General features: G+C 37.6%; 1 protein-coding gene across 2 annotated transcripts in view; it reads right to left on the reverse strand.

The window, feature by feature from the left end:
• ZDHHC17 (zDHHC palmitoyltransferase 17) overlaps positions 1-20,853 on the reverse strand; it is an 87,772-nt gene that overhangs the window by 60,470 nt on the left and 6,449 nt on the right. For both annotated transcript variants that reach the window (XM_082740402.1, XM_082740401.1), the window contains exon 2: positions 621-724. In XM_082740402.1, the coding sequence (XP_082596528.1) occupies positions 621-724 (104 nt within the window). The remainder of the gene's footprint in view (positions 1-620; positions 725-20,853) is intronic.

The raw sequence follows: 20,853 nt of genomic DNA on the forward strand, positions 1-20,853 counted from the left end.
GTGGCCGCACATGACAAAAATACAGACTTTACAGAATTAGTTTAGAAATGGTACAAACAATAAACCCTAGGAGAATCTGACATAAAAACTATCACCTCAGGGGCATCTGGGTGGCTCAGTCAGTTAAGCGCCTGCCTTTGGCTCAGGTTATGACCTCAGAGTCCTGGGATCAAGCTCTGCATTGGGCTCCCTAATCAGTGGAGAGTCTGCTTCCCCCACTCATTCTCCCTCAGTGCTCGCTCTCTCTGCCTCTCACTCTCTCTCAAATAAATAAAATCTTTAAAAAAATAAAAAAAGAAAGAAAGAAAGAAAAAACTATCACCTCCCAGAATTTAAATAGTTCAGTTTTCATCAAAAAAATGACAAGACATGCAAAGGAACAAAAAAGTATAACCATGGTAGGGGAGAGCAATTAATCAAAAAAAGTCCCTGAGGAATCCCAGACATTGGACTGACTAGACAAAGACTTTAATCAGCTTTGTTATATCTGTACAAAGAGCTCAAGTATGAGAACAACGTCTCACCAGATAGAGAATTATCAATAAAGAGAAATAAATGCATGTGCTCATATTTCACTTGAAATACAGATGTCAAAGAAAACAACTACAACAAAAACTTACTGTGTAGCCTTGACTATGTCCCATGTGCTGTAATCATCAATATGCGCTTTCCGTCCAAGAGGTTCACCATATCCATGGTTATAATGGCCTTGGGGTTTGATTTCCTGTTAAAGAGTAAATCACACAAAGGCAAAAGTTCAGAAGAGAGGTACAGGGAACATTTCAATATTTTACTACCACTTTTGCATTGTTTGAAGAATGATCATTATTGAAATTAAGTTTTACCTTGTTCTGAAGTCCGTACTCTTCAGAGAAAAAGCATGTTCAATAGATTTACCCCTTGTGCATACTCTCAAAATAGAAAAGCTGTGAGACTAGAAATTAGTGATAAATTTGAAACTGAAGTTTATCTTGAGCTCCACAGAACTCTTACTTCATCAAATCAACTCTCATTCTCTCAGACCATTTTTTTATTCCAGCATAACCCCTACCTTTAACACTCTATTTTTTTATTTTAAAATTTATTTGAATACAGTTGGCAGGCAATATTACATTACAGTTTCAGCACAGTAATTCATACAGCACTCTAAACTCTAACACCTAACACTCTAAAACCATCATCACATGCCAAATAAACTCTAAAGTGGTAAAGAAAAAATATTATTTTCATATATTATCTCATACCCTTTTATGCTGAAGGCTAGTTAAGCATCTACCATTAGGTGAGTAAGGAACAATAGGGCAGCTCTGATAAAATGTGAATCCGCCTAAACAGTTCTAATAAGGTTAACATGCTTAATTTTAAACAGTTTTACAGAATATTACATCCAATCAAAGCTTACATGCTGTATGTAATTTTCTATTTAAAATGCAAAATTTATTATGCATAGTCAGCTCCCTCAATATAACACAGCACTAAGATACAATTATTTTTCTTTTCTATGACAACAGAAAACCAAGTGTGCTTGGCCTGCTATACATAAAGCATTATATGATGTACTGCAGCCTCAGGCCAGGACACGGTAAGGCCAATACAAAGTTTAAGAGGTTGCCAAAAAATTCAGTAATCAAGATAAAAACTGCCCAAGTGTCTATCAACAGATAAATGGATAAAGAAGATGTGGTATATCAGCCATAAAAAAGAATGAAATCTTGCCATCAGCAGCAACATGGACAGATAAAGGGTATAATGCTAAGAGAAATATGCCAGTACAGAGAAACACAAATATCGTATGATTTCACTCATATGTACAATTTAAGAAACAAAACAAAGAAAAAGAGACAAACCAAAAAAAGACTCTTAACTATAGAGAAAAAATTACCAGAGGGCAGAGGGGGAACAGGTGAAATAGACAAGAGGATTAAAGTTACACTTAACATGATGAGCACTGAATAATATATGGAATTGCTGAATCACTATATTGTACACCTGAAACTAATACAACACTGTATGTTCACTATACTGGAGTTAATTGGAAAATATATTTTAATGGATTCTGTTTTAAAAATCAAAGCCAAGGCATGCCTGGGTGGCTCACGTGGTTAAGCTATTGCCTTGGGCTCTGGTTGTGATCCCGGGTTCCTGGGATGCAGCCCCACCTCATGGTTCCCTGCTGGGCAGCAAGTCTGCTTCTCCCTCTTCCTCTGCCCCTCCCCTTTGCTCTTTCAAATAAATAAATAAAATCTTTTAAAGAATAAAAAGTAAAAAGCCAACGCAAAAAAAAAAAAAAAAAAATCCCAAACATCAACCTTTTAAATATAGACAGTATCAGTATTGCTGACTTTTCCTTTTGCAACAGGCTCCACTGTGGCTCAGAGCAGCACTGCAAACATACACCAAATACAGTCGTTTGCCTTCAAGGACTTTATAGTCCAGAGTGGAAGGACAAAACAGGTAAGAAACCTAAGTCACATACTAGAAGCAAGAGTCTTCCAATAAATAAAACCTAAACAAAGACAACATAAGATCTTAAAAGTAGTAACTTTAAAAACTATTTCAATTTGAAAATCTGTTAGGGCAAACTGCTATTCTTATTTACTAAGGACAAACATTTTGCTTTTACAGACAAAAAAAATATATTCATAAAATAAAAAATAAATCTCTTTTTAAGGCTTACTATCCTGTTTCCATGTAACTTTAATTCCATTTTTATCCCCAGAAACCTCACTCATTGTACAAAATGTTTAAATTGTACTCTTAGTTTCTCCACAAACCATTCTGTCTCAATGGCCTTGACAAATGTTCTAGAAATCATTTTTTAAAGATTTTATTTATGTATTTGACAGAGATCACAAGTAGGCAGAGAGGCAGGCAGAGAGAGAGGGGGAAGCAGGTTCCCTGCTGAGCAGAGAGGCGGATCCGGGCTCGATCCCAAGACCCTGGGATCATGACCTGAGCTGAAGGCAGAGGCTTTAACCTGCTGAGCCACCCAGGCGCCCCTAGAAATCATTTTCTTACAGTTACATTTTTAAATTAAATCTCTGTTTTAACCATCTATAAGGTTTTCACTTTTAGTTTTTGGTAAAAGAAACTAGATTTTTTAAAAAAGATTTTATTTATTCATTTGACAAGAGAGTGCACAAACAAGCAAGGGAAATGGCAGGCAAAAGGAGAGGGAGAAGCAGGCTCCCCACTGAGCAGGAAGCCTGATGCAAGACTCATGCAGGACTCGATCTCAGAGATCAGGACCTGAGCTGAACACAGGTGCTTAACTGACTGAGCCACCCAGACACCCCTTGTTTTGTTTTTAAAGTAGGCTCCACACCCAGCATGGAGCCCAACACAGCACTCGATTACTACCCTGAGATCAAGACCTTAGCTGAGATCAAGAGTCAGATACTCAATGGACTGAGCCACACAGGCACCCCAACAGCCACAGGTTTTTACAGTGCAGGTAGTTGTTGAAGAGAATTGAAGGAAGGAGAATCCATCTACAAAATGTAATGCTAAAGTAGTAGACACAAATGAGAAGAGATGGGATAAGCTGAGCAGCTGCACACTGCTGCAAAGGGAAATCAACAAGACAGAACTTAAACTTATACAGCAGGTACAGGCAAATGCTGACACATATATCAAGATGATAGATGCCATAATACATGTTTTTTCACATGCCCCAGTGGAATACAACCAATCAACTAGTTACCAAGTGTCCATGTGCAATCTAGTTAACTTTTTTTTAGAATGTTAGATCTATTTAAATCTTTAGTTCACATTTATTTTTATTTTAAAAAAAGAAGCAAACAGCATTGTCCAAAGAATCCTCTATGGCCCAGTGTTTATTGTGTTTATTAATGCGGATGTTTTATAAGTGCTCCAACAGAAAAGGTTTTCTAAGAGTTGATTCAATGGTAGAGTATTTCTGAAAGAATAAATGTGCAAAAATAGTAAATTCAGAAATATTCAGAAAAAAAGGGTAAGAGATTGCCCCACCACTGACCACAATATATTAGGAAGGAAACACATGCAAAAACAGGGCCAAAGGAATACAGCTTGAAGAATAAGAATTAGAATCAGGAAGGAAAGATGTATTATTCAATAAATGGTATAAATGGACAACTGGCTAGCCATTTGGGATTTAAAAAAAAAAATTAACAATGTCCATCATAAAGGCTGATATGCTTGAAGGAAAGACGCTAACAAATACAGCCAAAGATACGGCTTCCTTAATGCCAGGTGATACTGAAATGTGTTTGAAAATAACAGGGTCACACAAAACAAAATTCAGAGCAGCATGAATGGAGGCCTCCCAGGTCAGCCACATTCCTGTAAGAACATACAGATGCCTATATGAGAGAAGGATAGGGTTCTCCCCATTAGGGAAGAGAGTGTGTGCCCCTCGTGGACTCTCCTGACTGTTCTGGAAACTGGCTATATACCAAGTCTAAGTAACTTGTACAAAAGGCTGTAGGATTTTCTTCAATGATTACTTTAGAACAAGGTAAATTGCAGGTCAATTTCCCAGGCTTCCTGGAGATGTGACTATCCCCTGGCAGGACCAGACTCCAGGCTACCCATTCCCACCTCACTCCTCATAATCAGGTAACTTCCAGCCAGATAATAGACTTTAATATAAGAATACCAGCAATAATAGTCTTAAGGTAAGCAAAACAAACCTGAGAAAAACATGAATAACATCACATTCAACAAAATGGGCAAAGGATATAAAGATAATTCAAAGGGGGCAAAATATAATTGCCAGAGAGAGGGAGAGCGCACAGGCACAAAAGGGATGAAAAAGACACCATAATTTGAAGTTAATTAAATAAACGCATTCCCAAACCCCCTCACCAAAAAGATAGATCAATTTAACAACACTCTAGGGTACAAACATGTTACCTACAAGGCCCGTGTTACTTAACACATACACAGTGAATTAGTAAGCCAGCAGGGATTAACTATATGCTTATGATTTGCACTGGGTAAATGTCTGCTGTCAGGTATCACTCTTATAAGGCAGACTCTGAATCAAGAAGCTACATGTACTTAATTATATAATTTAGAGTCACTCACATTTAATTCCATTAAATGTATAAGATAAAATTAAAACACCATAAAGGGTTACTGACAAGAAGAAGAAAGGAAAGGAAAAAAGATCTATGCATACTTGACTTATTTTTAGTTCCCAGCTAAAACTGTCAAGCCAAATCTGGGAACTTCTTAAAACCCGAGGTAGTGATGAACTACATTCTACGTATACCATAAGGATTTTTTTTAAGGAATATCACTTATATATAACAACAAAAAAAGAAAAACAGCATAAGCATAAAACAAATACCAAGGGAACAATAAATAAGGAAAAGCAGTAGCCATCACAAGATTATGAAATGATTTTAAAAGTGTATTTAGTTAACACTGCCAGCAGATGGCACTACACTCAAGCCAGAATGTTTTCCTTTTTTCGGCGCTCTCACGTTAAAGGAAGATTAGACAAATGGTTTGATAATCAAACAGAAAGATTTTGAATCTTTTTTTTTTTTTTCAGTAAGCAACCGGTCCCATATATTACATATTTGGCTGCATTTCCGGATCCCTGCCTAACACTACATGATTGTAGCTTCTACTAGAGTCCAACTTGACTCACAGGTTCTCAAACTGTACTAATACCACCACTGCCTCAATCCAAACTATCAAATTAATTTTGCTTCCTTCCAACAAATTTTCATTTAAGAAAATGTTCATCATCACCTTCCAGCATCTTTAAAAACTGGTTTCCACTTCATTTCCTTCTAGGATTAATCTACACATATACAAATATTTGTAACAATAAACATAAATTTGGCATATATTTCTTTCTTTCCACAGGCAGTTGATTTACAAATGCCTATATGTATATTTTTCTCCCTCTCCTATCCTTATTTTTAGGATTTTTATTTAGGGTAGAATAAGATTTACAAAAACAATGCAGAGTTCTTATATTGTGCATACCGAGTTTCCTCTAGCATTAACATCCAACATTAGTACCACATATTTTTTGCAATTTTGATCCATTATTATTAACTGAAGTCTATACTCTGATCTCCTTAGTTTTTATATAGTATCCTTTTTTTTTCTTTTTTTAAAGATTTTATTTATTTGACAGAGAGAGATCACAAGTAGGCAAAGAGGCAGGCAGAGAGAGAGAGAGGGGGAAGCAGGCCCCCTGCTGAGCAGAGAGCCCGATGTGGGACTCAACCCTAGGACCCAGGGAATATGACCTGAGCCAAAGGCAGAGACCTAACCCACTGAGCCACCCAGGTGCCCCTCTTTTTTAAGATTTTATTTATTTATTTATTTGCTAGAGAGAAAGGGAGAGAGTGTACAAGCAGGTGGAACAGCAGGCAGAGGGAGAAGCAGACTCCCCGCTGAGCAAGGAGCCCAATGTGGGACTCGATCCCAGGATCCTGAGATCATGACCTAGGTAAAGGCAGATACTTAACTGACTGAGCCACCCAGGCATCCTATAATATCCCTTCTCTCTTCCAGGATCCCATCTATGACATCACATTACATTTAAGTTGTCATGGTTCCCTACGTTTCTCTTGGCTGTAACAGTTTCTCAGACATCCCCTTGTTTTTAATGACCTTAACAGTTCTGAGGAGAGGTAGTCGGGTATTTGCAGAATGACCCTCTACTAGGATTTGCAGTTTGGGGATTTGTCTGATTTTTTAATTATTATTATTAGTCTAATTACGTGTTTCTAGAAGAAGTGTTTTCTAATTTAACCTAATTTTTAAAATTTCTTTCAACACTGCTATAACAATCTTTATTCATTCACATATCTTCACATAGTCTGTAATCATAGTATTCCTATTTTATATTCTTCCATTTTATACTTCTTCGTGCCATTATAGGTAGCTTTTATAAGTAATGCTTTGAACCACTACAAAATATTTAATTAAATTGATATACTGAAATATTTCCCAATTACTGAAAATTTAGGTTATTCTTGTATTTCCTAACTAAACTCAGATGTTATTTCTTAGGCATTCCATTCTTTGTCTTCGCCTAACATTCTCCTCACCAATGAACATAAACTATGACAAGTTAAAAAGCCTACCTTAAATCATTTGTGTACTCCCAGTACCTAGCACAAACAGAGCCTGGCACAGTATTTAGTGTCCTTAAAGGAAATTATAGAACAAATGGATGGATTTTCCCCACTACTAAAAAAAAATACTACCTTTAACTCATTTAATATTTCTTCTTTTTAACTGGAGTAAACTTTCTAAAGAGGAATTCTTAAAGAGGATGAATATTTTTATGGTTCTTGATACAATATGTAAATTGTTTTGTAAGGGCCTGCCCGTCCCAGAGGAACTTGCTTGTGGACCCTGGATGTAGGGGCGGGGCAGGCTGGGTGGAGACATCCAATCAGTGGGGCGCGTGCATATCCACTAGGGTGAATTGAGATCCGAATGGCCACCTGTGTAGGGGCGGGGCTCAACCAACCGCTTAAAGGTTGGTGTGCAAGGCTGTCAGGGGAGCAGGGGAGCTGTGGCAGGAACAAAAGGAAGAATCCACGGGAGCGGAAGAGTCAGTGCAGTGGAGGAGCTGTAACAGCTCTTGTAAGAGCTATAACCCCCGCCAGGGGTCCCTCCACTGGCAGTCTCCAGCCTCCGGCGGCCTGAGCCTCCGCCTACAGCCTCAAGCTGCCTGCCTTCCCGCCTCTGGTGGCCCCGCCTCCGGCGATCCCAAGACCCGCCTGCAGTCTCCGGGGGCCCTGAGCCGCCTGGGGCCCCGCTTTCAGCAGCCCCGAGCTGCAGCCTCCCGCAGTTGCACTGCTAGCAAGGCCTCGCCACTAGTGTTCCGAGACACCAGCAGTCCAGCGGTCAGCAGTCCCCATGCCTGCAGCCCCTAGACGCCAGTGTTCCCGAGACTCCAGCACTCCAGCGGTAAGCAGTCCCGACGCCTGCAACCCCTAGACGCCAGCGGTCTGAGAAGCCAGCGGCCCTGAGAGGCCAACGGCACCTAGCCACCAGCAGCCTCGCGGCAAAACGCCTCGCCACCCCACACCACGAGTGGCCTTGTCCGCAGCGGTGGCCTCCTCTGGGCGACAGCCTTGTCAGAGTGGCATCGTGGGGAGCAGAGTCTGTGTCATCCGGGTTGTCGTCCTTGTCATCGTTGCTGTCATCGTTGCCTCTTCATCATCCGGAGCGGCCTCGTCGGGGAAGTGGTCTTGTCCAGAATTGCCTCTTCTTGGGAGCGGCTCCGATCATGGAGTGGCCTCATCTGCGGAGCAGCCTCATCTAGAGCAGCCTCGTCCGGAGCGGCCTTCTTGGGAGTGACCTTGTCGGGATCATCGTCGTCGTCTTTTCATAAGAGATAGCCCTGACCGATTAGTTTGATTCTTGATGCTTGGCGCAAAATAAAGTTTTGCTTGACCTTCGCTTTGTATCAGTCTTGTTCCTTTGATCACAGACCCTAACATATTTACAAAAGGATTATACTTACAATCCCACCAGCATCTTATGATTAACCATTTCTTCATAAACTCACTAGCAATACTCTTATTTTTATTGAATTCTTCCCTAATTTAAATACAGTAAATAATACTTGATGTATTATTTAATATTGGGTGCCTGGGTGGCTCAGTAGGTTAAGCATCTGCCTTAGGCTTGAGCCTCAAGTAAGGCTTCCTGCTTAGCAGGGAGTCTGCCTGCCCTTCTGCCTCTGCCCCACCCCCAACTTTCTCCAGGCACCCCCTCCCCCACTCATGCACCTACTCTTTCACTCTCTCAAACACATAAATTTTCCTATTCTATGTCATCTTTTGAGAATTGCCTGTTCTTATCTTTTGGCCATTTTATTCTATTTGAGGCCTGAAATTTGTTTAATAGATTTGAATCAGATTTTCCACATATTGGGAAGATTAGATATTAACCTTTTTTCATACTGATCTAAAGCACTTCTACTTCTTGAGCTGTTGCTTATCCTCTCAATATATTTCAAGAATTATACTTTTTATAATCACGATCTTTTTCTTGGGTTTTTTAGTCTTGAATTTACATTTAAATGCTACTGTAATCATTAGTGCTACCCTTTAAATATTTCCAATTCTCTTCCCAGGCACATAGCACATAGGATTGTACACCATGGCCCCTTGTAAGTAAGTGAGTCCAAGTGACTTTTTTAAACTAATAGAACATGAATAAAAGAGACATGTTGCTTTCAGAGAATAGGTTTGAAGAGCCAGTATGTAATTCCTCATTCTCTTTCCCTCTCCCTTGGAAAATAGCAATATTCGAGAGAGTAGATAATCAGTCCAAGTCCCAAAGCAGCCACTATCCAACCCACACTGCATTTGTACTGCATACTAACATGTTAAGACACTAAGACTTTAGCGTGGCTACTGCAGTAAAACCTAGTTTAATCTGACTAATACAACTCTGAGAATCATTTTGGTAAAGAGTATGCAAAGGCCATACTACATAAAGCATTTTCATTCTATTTTGGAGCTCAATATCTAGGATAACCTCCACATCTCAAGACCTTTAATGTAATAATTACAACACAGGTATCCTGCTAATGTTCAAATTTATCCTGTATCTGGTTAAAAATATTAATTTGTTTTTTGATTATTTCTTTGAGTAGTCTAAGAATACAAACAAATACTCCAAACATTTACTTCTGCAAGTAAATGTGGCCTCTCACTTCTGCAGCATATGGCACTGGCAAAAACGTCAAAAGCATTACTGGGAGAAAAAATGAAGACAGTAAATCCGTATTTCCTTAACTTTTTTTTTTCCATTTTAAAAAGGCAATGCCTTCATTGTTTCTCCATTATATGTAAAGTTAAAATAATATATAAAATATATATAACATCCTATATAAAGTTAAATAGTATTCAAATACATTCCAGAGAATGAATAACATTGTACTTGAATATAAATACCCAGTAGACCACCACACCCTTTCACTATAAAATATGTCCAATTTCATATTTCATTTGAGATTAACTCTCAATTTTATCCTCCAACTACAGGATTCTGACTAGTGTTTTTTCACTGTATCTCCTAGCTGGCCTGAAAATCTTATGGAAGTCTCTCCCCACTTCTCTGCTTCCTGCCCTTCACACACACACAGCCAACTCTTAACCAGCAGCCCAAGCTCAGGTGCTGGCCACATTTCCAACTTGGCCCCAGAAAGCTAGGGCAGACACAAAATGTCCCATCTGTGGCAAATCTGAGGAAGTTATCTTTTTAAGCAGTCTAAGTTTTGTCTTTTTTTAAATATATGAGTCAAGTGCACGTGTACAGTAAGTTTTAAATCTAATTACCAAATTGCAACTAGGATGGCAAAGAAACACTGAAAATCCTAAAAGAAGAAATGCACAAATCCGATCTTCAACTGAGAATAAACAAAGGCACTTATTAGGCAACCAGTTCAGTAGGCAATAGATAATCAGGGAGCAAGGAAATTACAGATTAGATATACAATTTTAAAACATCATCTAATGATTTCTTTTTCCTCCTCACCACCTCCACAATATATTCTTCCACCCTCCTGTATAATTTACTAAAAGGCATTTCCAACTAGCAAAATGTCCACACTAAATCTCTTCAAGCCCTCAAAATTTCAGTTGCAATTAATTAGCTACCAAGTCTTATACTACTTCTTTTCTCAAAACAAATCCATCACTTCTTTGTTTTTTCTCTACAATATCATCTCAAATGATCTACCTGCCTTGCTGTTCCAATCACTCCCCTGCTTAAAATTCTTGTAATCATGTAAACAGGGTAAAGCAGCAACATTTCAGTAAGCTTGTAAAATTGCATGAACTGGCCCCACTTACTTTTTTCCACCTTTAATATCCACCATTTCCTTCTAAGCATCCTAAATGTTTATGTCTAACAGCCATCCCAAGAAGTCTTGTGTATTATGTATATCAGGGTTCTTCAGCCCATGTTAGCTATTCCACTTAGAAGGTATACCTCATCTCAGATCTAGCAAACTTCTATAAATCCTTCAATTCACAACTCAAATGTCACCATAGCCTTCCTTGTTTCCCTCAGGCAGAGTTAACAATCCAGTTTTCTGTGTTCCCAATGCTCTGCAAACAAATAATTACAGTACCGTATGATCGAGTATTAGTTTCCCATTACAGTTCTAATAGGTTACCACAACCTTATGCCAAGCAGGAAACTATCTTTTGGCAAGTTTCTTTCATAAAGGTTACAGCCTAACTAGCCTCTGGAGTGTCTGCCTGGTCCAAAGGAAACACTCTTAAGATCACTACACACACATGCTTTGTCGAAGACTAGTTGACCATAGAGTTGAGGGTCTATTTCTGGGCTCTCTATTCTGTTCCACTGATCTATGTGTCTGTTTTTGTGCCAGTACCATGCTGTCTTGATGATGACAGCTTTGTAATAGAGCTTGAAGTCCGGAATTGTGATGCCACCAACTTTGGCTTTCTTTGTCAATATTCCTTTGGCTATTCGAGGTCTTTTCTGGTTCCATATAAATTTTAGGATTATTTGTTCCATTTCTTTGAAAAAGATGGATGGTACTTTGATAGGAATTGCATTAAATGTGTAGATTGCTTTAGGTAGCACAGACATTTTCACAATATTTACTCTTCCAATCCAGGAGCATGGAACATTTTTCCATTTCTTTGTGTCTTCCTCAATTTCTTTCATCAGTGCTTTATAGTTTTCTGAGTATTGATTCTTAGCCTCTTTGGTTAGGTTTATTCCTAGGTATCTTATAGTTTTGGGTGCAATTGTAAATGGGATTGGCTCTTTGATTTCTCTTCTGTCTTGTTGGTGTAGAGAACTGCAACTGATTTCTGTGCATTGATTTTATATCCTGACACTTTACTGAATTCCTGTACAAGTTCTAGCAGTTTTGGAGAGGAGTCTTTTGGGGTTTCCACATATAGCATCATATCATCTGCAAAGAGTGATAGTTTGACTACTTCTTTGCCGATTTGGATGCCTTTAATTTCCTTTTGTTGTCTGATTGCTGAGGCTAGGACTTCTAGTACTATGTTGAATAGCAGTGGTGATAATGGACATCCCTGCTGTGTTCCTGACCTTAGCGGAAAAGCTTTCAGTTTTTCTCCACTGAGAATGATATTTGCGGTGGGTTTTTCATAGATGGCTTTGATGATGTCCATCAACAGATGAATGGATAAAGAAGATGTTGTATATATACACAATGGAATACTATGCAGCCATCAAAAGAAATGAAATCTTGCCATTTGCGACAACGTGGATGGAACTAAAGGGTATCATGCTTAGGGAAATAAGTCAATCGGAGAAAGACAACTATCATATGATCTCCCTGATATGAGGAAGTAGAGATGCAACATGGGGGTTAAGGGGGGAGGAGAAGAATAAATGAAGCAAGATGGGATTGGGAGGGAGACAAACCATAAGTGACTCTTAATCTCACAAAACAAACTGAGGGTTGCTGGGGGGAGGGGGGTTGGGAGAAGGGGGTGGGGTTATGGACATTGGGGAGGGTATGTGCTATGGTGAGTGCTGTGAAGTGTGTAAACCTGGCAATACACAGACATGTTCCCCTGGGGATAAAAATATATGTTTATAAAAAATAAAAATTTTTTAAAAATAAAAAGATCACTACACACACAGAAGAAGCCCTCTCTTCCGGCTCTTCCACTACAAGACTATTTTATATATTCCTTACCTTTATGCTTCCCCAGGAAAGCAGCAGCAGTTCCCAGTCTCCGGGCCTTCAATACTCAAATCACATTTTTCCATGAATTCTCTAACACTCCATTAAGACAGCATCCCAGCAGGCATCCAGCCATAGACACATTTTAGCTCCTGAAAAGCCCCCCAGTCTTTCAGAGACATTGTCTGCAACCCCCACAGAGGACCATATAAACACTATAGCACTCCCTTTTGGATTAATAACCCTTCAAAGAGCTCTTCCTCTCATTTAAGTCTCTATTTTGTATAAGCTGGAGGTAACAGAGCTCCAGGACAAATGATGGCCACCTCCCAGCAAGTTCAGCATCTCTGTTTATCCTGTAGGGATCCTTTCTCAGCTACAGTACTCAGCTTTGAGCTCCAGGAAAAATGCTTAGATGACACAAAAAGCCCCACTTAATATCTTATTATACACAAATATATCCTAAATTATTTATTCTTTTATACGTAGTACTTTTCAGTCAACATTATGTTTCTGAGATTTTTCTGTGCTGAAACATGTAGTTCAATGCAACTGCTAGATGGTACTCCGTTTTTCCTACTGAGACTTTTTGCTACTATAAACCATTCTACAACGAACAATCTTAAACAGATCTCACCTGTAAAAGTTTCTCTAGAGTAAGCACCTAGTAATAGAACTTCTGGATAAAGAAATTTTAGTATCTTCAACTTTCCTATCATTAGATTGCTTTCTAAGGTGGTAGTACCAATTTAAACTCTCACTAGCAACATGTGTGTTTTCCTTTCACTACAGTTAGATTTACCAGACTTAATTTTGAGGAAATATTATGGATACCAAATTATACCTTGTTTTAATCTGCCATTTCCCTGAAGCAAAGAAAAGTTATCCAGGAGAAATCAACTAGATCAATGCTGATGGATAAGGACCACATGCTGATCAAGGGACTTGACAATCTATAGATGCTGCTTTACCTTCATAAAGTGGGGCATATGCCAGGCTGGGTGGATTAAAGAAAAGATGGGAAGAAAAGGAACCAGGAACAGCAAATATATGCAACTCTTCCGGGGCATTTTGCCATAAAGAAAAGCAAAGAAATAGGGCAGAAAACAGAATGTAAGTGGCCTCAAAGAAAATATGATTTGATTTGAGGATTTTTTTTTTTTTAGGATGGGAGAAATGATCATTAGTAGGTATAATCTGATAAAGCTAAAAACTAATGATGTAGAAGTGTGAGAACCACTGGAGAGATGCCATGAGTCAGCCTGAGAGAATAAAAATTAGTATAACCAAACATACAGTACTTTTATGCTGAAAACCATAAAACATTGATGAAAGAAATCAAAGAAGATCTAAATAAATAGACAGACACATCATATTCATAGATTGGAAAGCTTAATATGGTAAAGATGTCATTTCTCCCCATACTGATATGTAAGTTTAATGCAACTTCCTTTTAAAGCGATTCCTATCAAAATCCTAGCAAGATTTTTTGTAGATATAGATGAGATTATTTTAAAATATTTATGGGAAGACAAATAAAGTAGCTAAAATAATTTTGAAAAAAATGAATAAAGAAAGCAGTTACTCAATTTCAAGACCTATTATATAGCTATACTAATCAAGATGGTATAGTATTGGCTGAGGGACACATAGATCAATGAAGCACAACACAGAACCCAGAAATAGGCACACACCATAGGCTCAAGTGATCTCTGACAACGATGTAAAAGCAATTCAATGGAGGAAAGATAAGCTCTTCAACAAATGGTATTAAAGCAGCTAGACATTTATTGGCCACAAAAAGCCCCAAACACAAAAAACCTCAACCTAATTCTCACACTTAATGCAAAAAATAACTGATCCTGAACTTCAGTGTTACCCATGAAACTCTAATTGTAAAAAAGAAAAAGAAAATCTTTGAGATCTATGGCTAGGGATAGACAATCTTAGAATTAAAAGGAAAAAACACAGCCCATAAAAATAAAAACTTATAAACTGGACCTCATTTAAACTTATTTAAACTTATGCCATGAGAAAGACCCTATTGAGGCCAAAAAAACAAGTTGACACGCCGGGAGAAAATATCTGCAGGCCAAGACAATGAACTAGTGTTTAGGATACATTAACAACTCAACAGTAGGAGCAAATGGGTGGCTCAGTCATTAAGCATCTATCTGCCTTCGGCTCAGGTCGTGATCCCAGAGTCCTGGGACTGAGCACGGCATTGGGTTCCCTGCTCAGTGGGGAGCCTACTTCTCCCAGTGCTTGTGCTCTCTGTCAAATGAATAAATAAAATCTTAAAAAAAAAAAAAAAAAAAAAAGAACTGAACAGTAAAATAAAGACTCAATTGGAAAAAAAAAGTGGCAAAGGCATGGTTACAGGCTGAACATTTGTTGAAGTTAAGATGCCAGTACCTCAGATTGCTACTGTACTTGGAGCTAAGCCCTTTAAAGGGAGAGTTAGGAATTGAGTTTAAATAACGTCACCACAGTGGGCCCCAAACCAATCTCATTGGTGTAATTAAAGGAAAAGGGTATCTGGACACAGACACCAAGGGGACTATAAGCACAGGAAAAAAGAACATGTGAGGACACCGCAATAGGGCAACCATCTATAAGCCAAAGAGTGGGACCTCAAAAGAAACCAAACCTGCTAATACTTTGATCTTGGACCTCTACCCTTCAGAACAATGAAAAAATAAATTTCCATTATTTAAGCCACCCTGTGTGTGGTATTTCTATGCTGTAGCAAACTAATAAAAAGAGACATTTCACCCAAGAGGATATAAAGATGGCAAATAAATACATGGAAACATAGAATCATTAGCCATTAAGGAAATTCAAATTAATACCACAATGACTTTTCATCATCTACTATTCAAATGGACTAAAATCATCAAGTATCAGTACCAAATGCTAGTGAAAATGCAGAGATCAGATTACTCATCCACTGCTGACTGAAATGTAAAATGTACTCCAGAAAACAGCTTGACAGTTTCTTGAAAACACTGACATACAACTACCATATAACCCAGTAATTGTGCTCCTGGGCATTTATCTCAGAGAAATAAAACTTTTTTTTTTAAGATTTATTTATTATTTTATATAGAGAGAAAGCATGTGCACAGGGAAGAAGGGTAGAGAGAATCTTAAGCAGGCTCCATGCCCAGGACAGAAGCCAACTTGGAACTCAATCTCAAGACCCTGAGATCACGACCTGAGCTGAAATCCAGAGTCAGACACTTAACTGACTGCACCACCCAGGTGCCCCATGAAAACCTGTCTTTACTTGACAGAAAAATATGTACACAAATGGTTAAAGTACCTTCGTTTGTAATAACCAAAACCTGGAAACAATCCAGATATCCTTCAACAGGTAAATGGTTAAGCAAACTGTAGTAAATCCACATATTACCCAGTAATAAAAAGGAAAAAAACTAATGACTGGCTACTACAACCAGATGAATCTCCAGAGAATTATGCTGATTGAAAAAAGTCAATCCCATAAGGTTACATACCACTATGATTCCATTTAAATAACATTCTTAAAATTACAAAATTATAGAAATGTATAACAGATTAGCATGGTATAGAAGGGCAATACGAAGGATCTTTGTGATAATGAAATGGACCATATCTTTACTGATTCAATATCAATTTCCTGGTTGTGGTATTACACTATAATTTTGCAGTGTTACCACTGGAGGAACCTGGGTAAAAGGTACACACGATCTCTTTGTACTTTTTCTTACAACTGCATGTGAATCTAAACTATCTCAAAATAAAAAGTTTAACTTAAAGAAAAATTATAAACTTCAAAATGTTAAATTTGTACAACTTATCACAAATAAGTCTTCAGAAAAAGAGTTACACAGTAGAAAATATTTTTAAAAGGCATACACATTTTTTAAAAAATCGTCCAGATCAGTGTTGTCTGATAGAACTTTCTGCAATCACAGATAATATTCCACATTTCTATGCTGTCTCAAAACAGTAGTCACTAGGCACACGTAGCTAATAAACACTTGAAACTTGACTAGTATGACTGAAAAGCTGAATTTTCTATTATATTCATTTTAACTAATTTATATTTAAATTGCCACATGTTATTGGTGGTGGCTACCACATTAAACAAGACAGGTCTAGACACTACAAAGAATGAGGAAGATAATTATAATGCTACAATGGCACCACATCCAAACTATATTAAGAAAAAATGCATTGGTTATATACTTTTACCTTCTACTATATACCTTCTGTACTCCTTAAATATTTGATGTGTCACCTTTTTTGCAGTCAAATGCTCTACCACTGAGCTATACCCCCTTGTCACCTTTTTTGAAAGCCAAAAAATCCATACTGGAATTTACATTTCTGGTACCTTAAAAATTAATATATACTATTCAACAACATAGAACAAATCAGATGTTAGGATAAGAGTTCAGAAAATTTTTATTTGTTCTGCTGTGTTATATGGTTCCAGATTCTAGTCTAAGTTTTTTCCCCCAAGGGTGTATTTTCTTGGATTTGGTTATATTCAATTATCCACAGGGGGAAAAAAAGACAAATAAGGAAAAAACAAGTTTAAATAATGGAAACTTATGAAATCAACTCAATTAACTTCTTATATAAATAGCTGAAAGATCTTGGATATTCATAATGGGTATTCAATCAGAACACAAAATTCTACTGTCTACAGGTTATTCATGATCATAGTTGCAGAATCACAAATGGAGAGTAGTGAATACTTTCATACAGCAAAGGATGATAACACAAGCAAAGTGGGGCTCTTTAAAAGGTTTAAAAAGGCACCTCCAAGGTGCCTAGCCTCAAGCCAGCAACACTTGTCCTCTCATCAGCTACTTCACAGATTTAATACTAAGAATACTTATCTCCAAATCCTCACACCCCTTCCCCTTGATCACACCTAGGGTTATTTCATTTCCTTTCAAGGAATTTTATTAATGAAGACATATTTTACCTTATGCATTCAGAAGAAGCAGAGGAAGAAAGAAACATAAATGGAATAGCAAAAATTCTGAAGAAGAGTGTTAAGAAAATCCAGTTTTAGGATTTCAAATCAAAATGATTACTCAGAGAAGTAGACTTAAGAGCAACTGCCAAAATTGAGCCCCCCCAACACCTTTAACAAAAGCGAACAGTAATTTTGACAGAATTTTTCAATTTAGCCAAAAGTAATTTATGTTTTGACCTATTAAATTATATGGCAGGATATATATGAGGATTATGGGTTTGGAGTCAGAGAGTTAGTTTAAGTTCTAATACAAACTGCCAACTACTAATGATGTGAACCTGAATAAATTGCTTCACCCCTTTGATTCTGCTTCCTAACCTATGAACAGTTCAATAATACCTGCTATGCAGACCTGTAAAAAGAAAATGAGCAGAACACTGAAATAACCAAAATGTCTTTCAGTGGATAAATGAATAACTAAACTATGGTACGCCCACACAATGAAACATTACTCAGCATTAAAAAGATAAGCTGTTGAGTCATTAAAAAAAAACATGGAGGAAACTTTAATGTATACTACTAAGAAGCCAATCTGAAAAGGCTATATAGTATATGATTCCAATTACATGACATTAAGGTAAAGGCAAAAACTATGGAAACAGTAAAAGGATCAGTAGTTGCTGGAGTTAAAAGAGAAGGAAGGATGAATATAGACTGAGCAGAGGATTTTTAGGTCAGTGAAACTATTCTATATACTACTGTAGCAATAGATTTATGTCATTATACATTTGTCAAAACTCAAAGAATATATACCAAAGTAAACCCTAACATAACTTATGAACTCTGGGTGTTAATGATGTTCAATATAGGCTCATAACAATGCAGGGGAGGGTGGTGCAGGTGTTGGGGCAGCAAGTACATAGGAAATAGGAAATAGGAAATCTTTATACTTTCTGCTTAGTTTTGCTGTGTACTCAAAACTGGTCTAAAAAATAGAGCCTACTAAAAAAAAATTTCGGGGCGCCTGGGTGGCTCAGTGGTTTAAGCCGCTGCCTTCGGCTCAGGTCATGATCTCAGGGTCCTGGGATCGGGTCCCGCATCCGGCTCTCTGCTCGGCAGAGAGCCTGCTTCCCTCTCTCTGCCTGTCTCTCCATCTACTTGTGATTTCTCTCTGTCAAATAAATAAATAAAATCTTTAAAAAAAAATTTTTTTTAAGAATTTTTAAAAAAGTAAATGATGGTATTTGCAATCATAGCTAACCAGTGCCTGGCAAATAATATTTATTCAACTCATATGACTGTATTATCACTTTCACATTGTGCTGCTCTATAAAAAAGGAGCAAATGAATTTAAGTAGTTTAAACATGGATTCAAATTCAGTTCTGGCACTTACCAACAAGGAACTTACTCTCTCTATGCCTCCATTTCCTCATTGTAAAATAGGTATTAAAAAAGTGAGAAGTAAATGAACGAATATATATGCAAAACTGTTCAGGAATGTGGCTAGCTTAGAGTTATAATTTGACAAATGTTAGCAATTACTATTATTATTATAAAACCAGAGAAAACATGAAAAGCACACAGTACAATGACTCCTACATTAAATGTCAAATCAGCTTCTTTCCTCCTCCTGTAGTAAAGTAAAATGTAGTAAAACTTTCCCCACATATCAGGTTTGTATCCATGAATGGAGAACAAAATATGAGAGAACTTATAAGAATCACCTCTGGAACTTTTTCAAAATATACATACCAAAAATCCACATATAAATTAGAACCTTTAAGAGGTTTGCATGGAAATAGGTGTATTATAACAAAGTTCTCCATAAGATTTTAATACACACAAATACAACCCACCTCCCACACAAATCCACGTCTGATAAAGTTACTGAATATCAGTGACTTAGCGGGATTCAATGTGCTGAAACATACATTTGAATATAAATTTCTTGGAGTTTCTACATATTGTCCCAATAAAGGGCTGACAAATACATCCCACAGGTCAAATCTGGCTCACTGATCACAGGTCAAATCTGGCTCACAAAATCATCCCTGATTTTTTATATCAAGTTTTATAGAAACATGGCACACCCAATCATTTCCATATTGTCTTTGGTTGCTCTCATACAACTACCACAAGGCTAAGTAATTGCTACAGAGATTATATGGTCCACGAACTTGGAAATATTTACTACTTGGCCTTTACAGAAAGTTTCTCAACTGCAGGTCTAGATTGTTCATACAGAATGCTATTTAGTAACTCAACTAGAACATCTGGCATTAAGAATGAGTTCAATGTAATCATAGCATTTCTTAAAGCATGTAAAAAACTAGATGACTGGAAACAAAGCAAATAAACTCTTCTTTCAATTATGAAGATAGAGGACAGAAATTATTTTGCCTGCTAGCATTCCTTCCCCAAATCCAACCAAGAGATCTGAGCAAATTACAGGCCCTATTTCATGGTCATAAGAATCGGGAAAACTTACTGTCACTTTCCACTGTGGAATAAATAAGGGAAGACATGAAGTCCTTCTCTAATGGTTAGTTAAAATTTGAGATATGGCAAAAAAAAAAAAAAAAAAAAAAAAAAAATCAGCATCCATGTTGCCACTATAGAGAAGAAAGAAGCTGCTCTACATTAGGAGAAAAAAAATCCAGAGATGAGAACAGATAGAAAACAGAGTCTTGGTGACATTCTTGGCTCAAGTTCCAGGTATCCTTGAATCCAAATGCATCCCTACTATCCTAAGTTAGGGTTATGTAAATCAGTAACTTCCCTTTTTGCCCAAGTACATTTCAAAAGAGTTTGCAACTCAAGGTTTCTAACACTAAAGCAACCTCTCTCTTCAGCTCATGGAAGGGTTTTTGTTTTGTTTTGTTTTTTGTTTGTTTGTTTTCATGAAAATAGGGATAGTTTTGCTCATCCCTCATATTAAATCCTTCATAAGTTAACAAATGTTGGTAATACAGAAATTTATTTTTTTAAAAACTGACAAGGGGAGGGGTGCCTGGGTGGCTTAGTCAGTTAAGCATCTGCCTTCAGCTCAGGTCATGATCTCAGGGTCCTGGGATGGAGCCTCCCACACTGGGCTCCTTGCTCAGCGGGGAGTCTGTTTTTCCCTCTTCCTCTTTGCCTCTCCTCCTGCCCCCTTCATGAACGCACTCTCAATCAAATACAATCTTTAAAAAAAAATTG

This window comes from Mustela nivalis, assembly GCF_964662115.1.
Source record: "Mustela nivalis genome assembly, chromosome: 7".
Classification (NCBI taxonomy): domain Eukaryota; kingdom Metazoa; phylum Chordata; class Mammalia; order Carnivora; family Mustelidae; genus Mustela; species Mustela nivalis.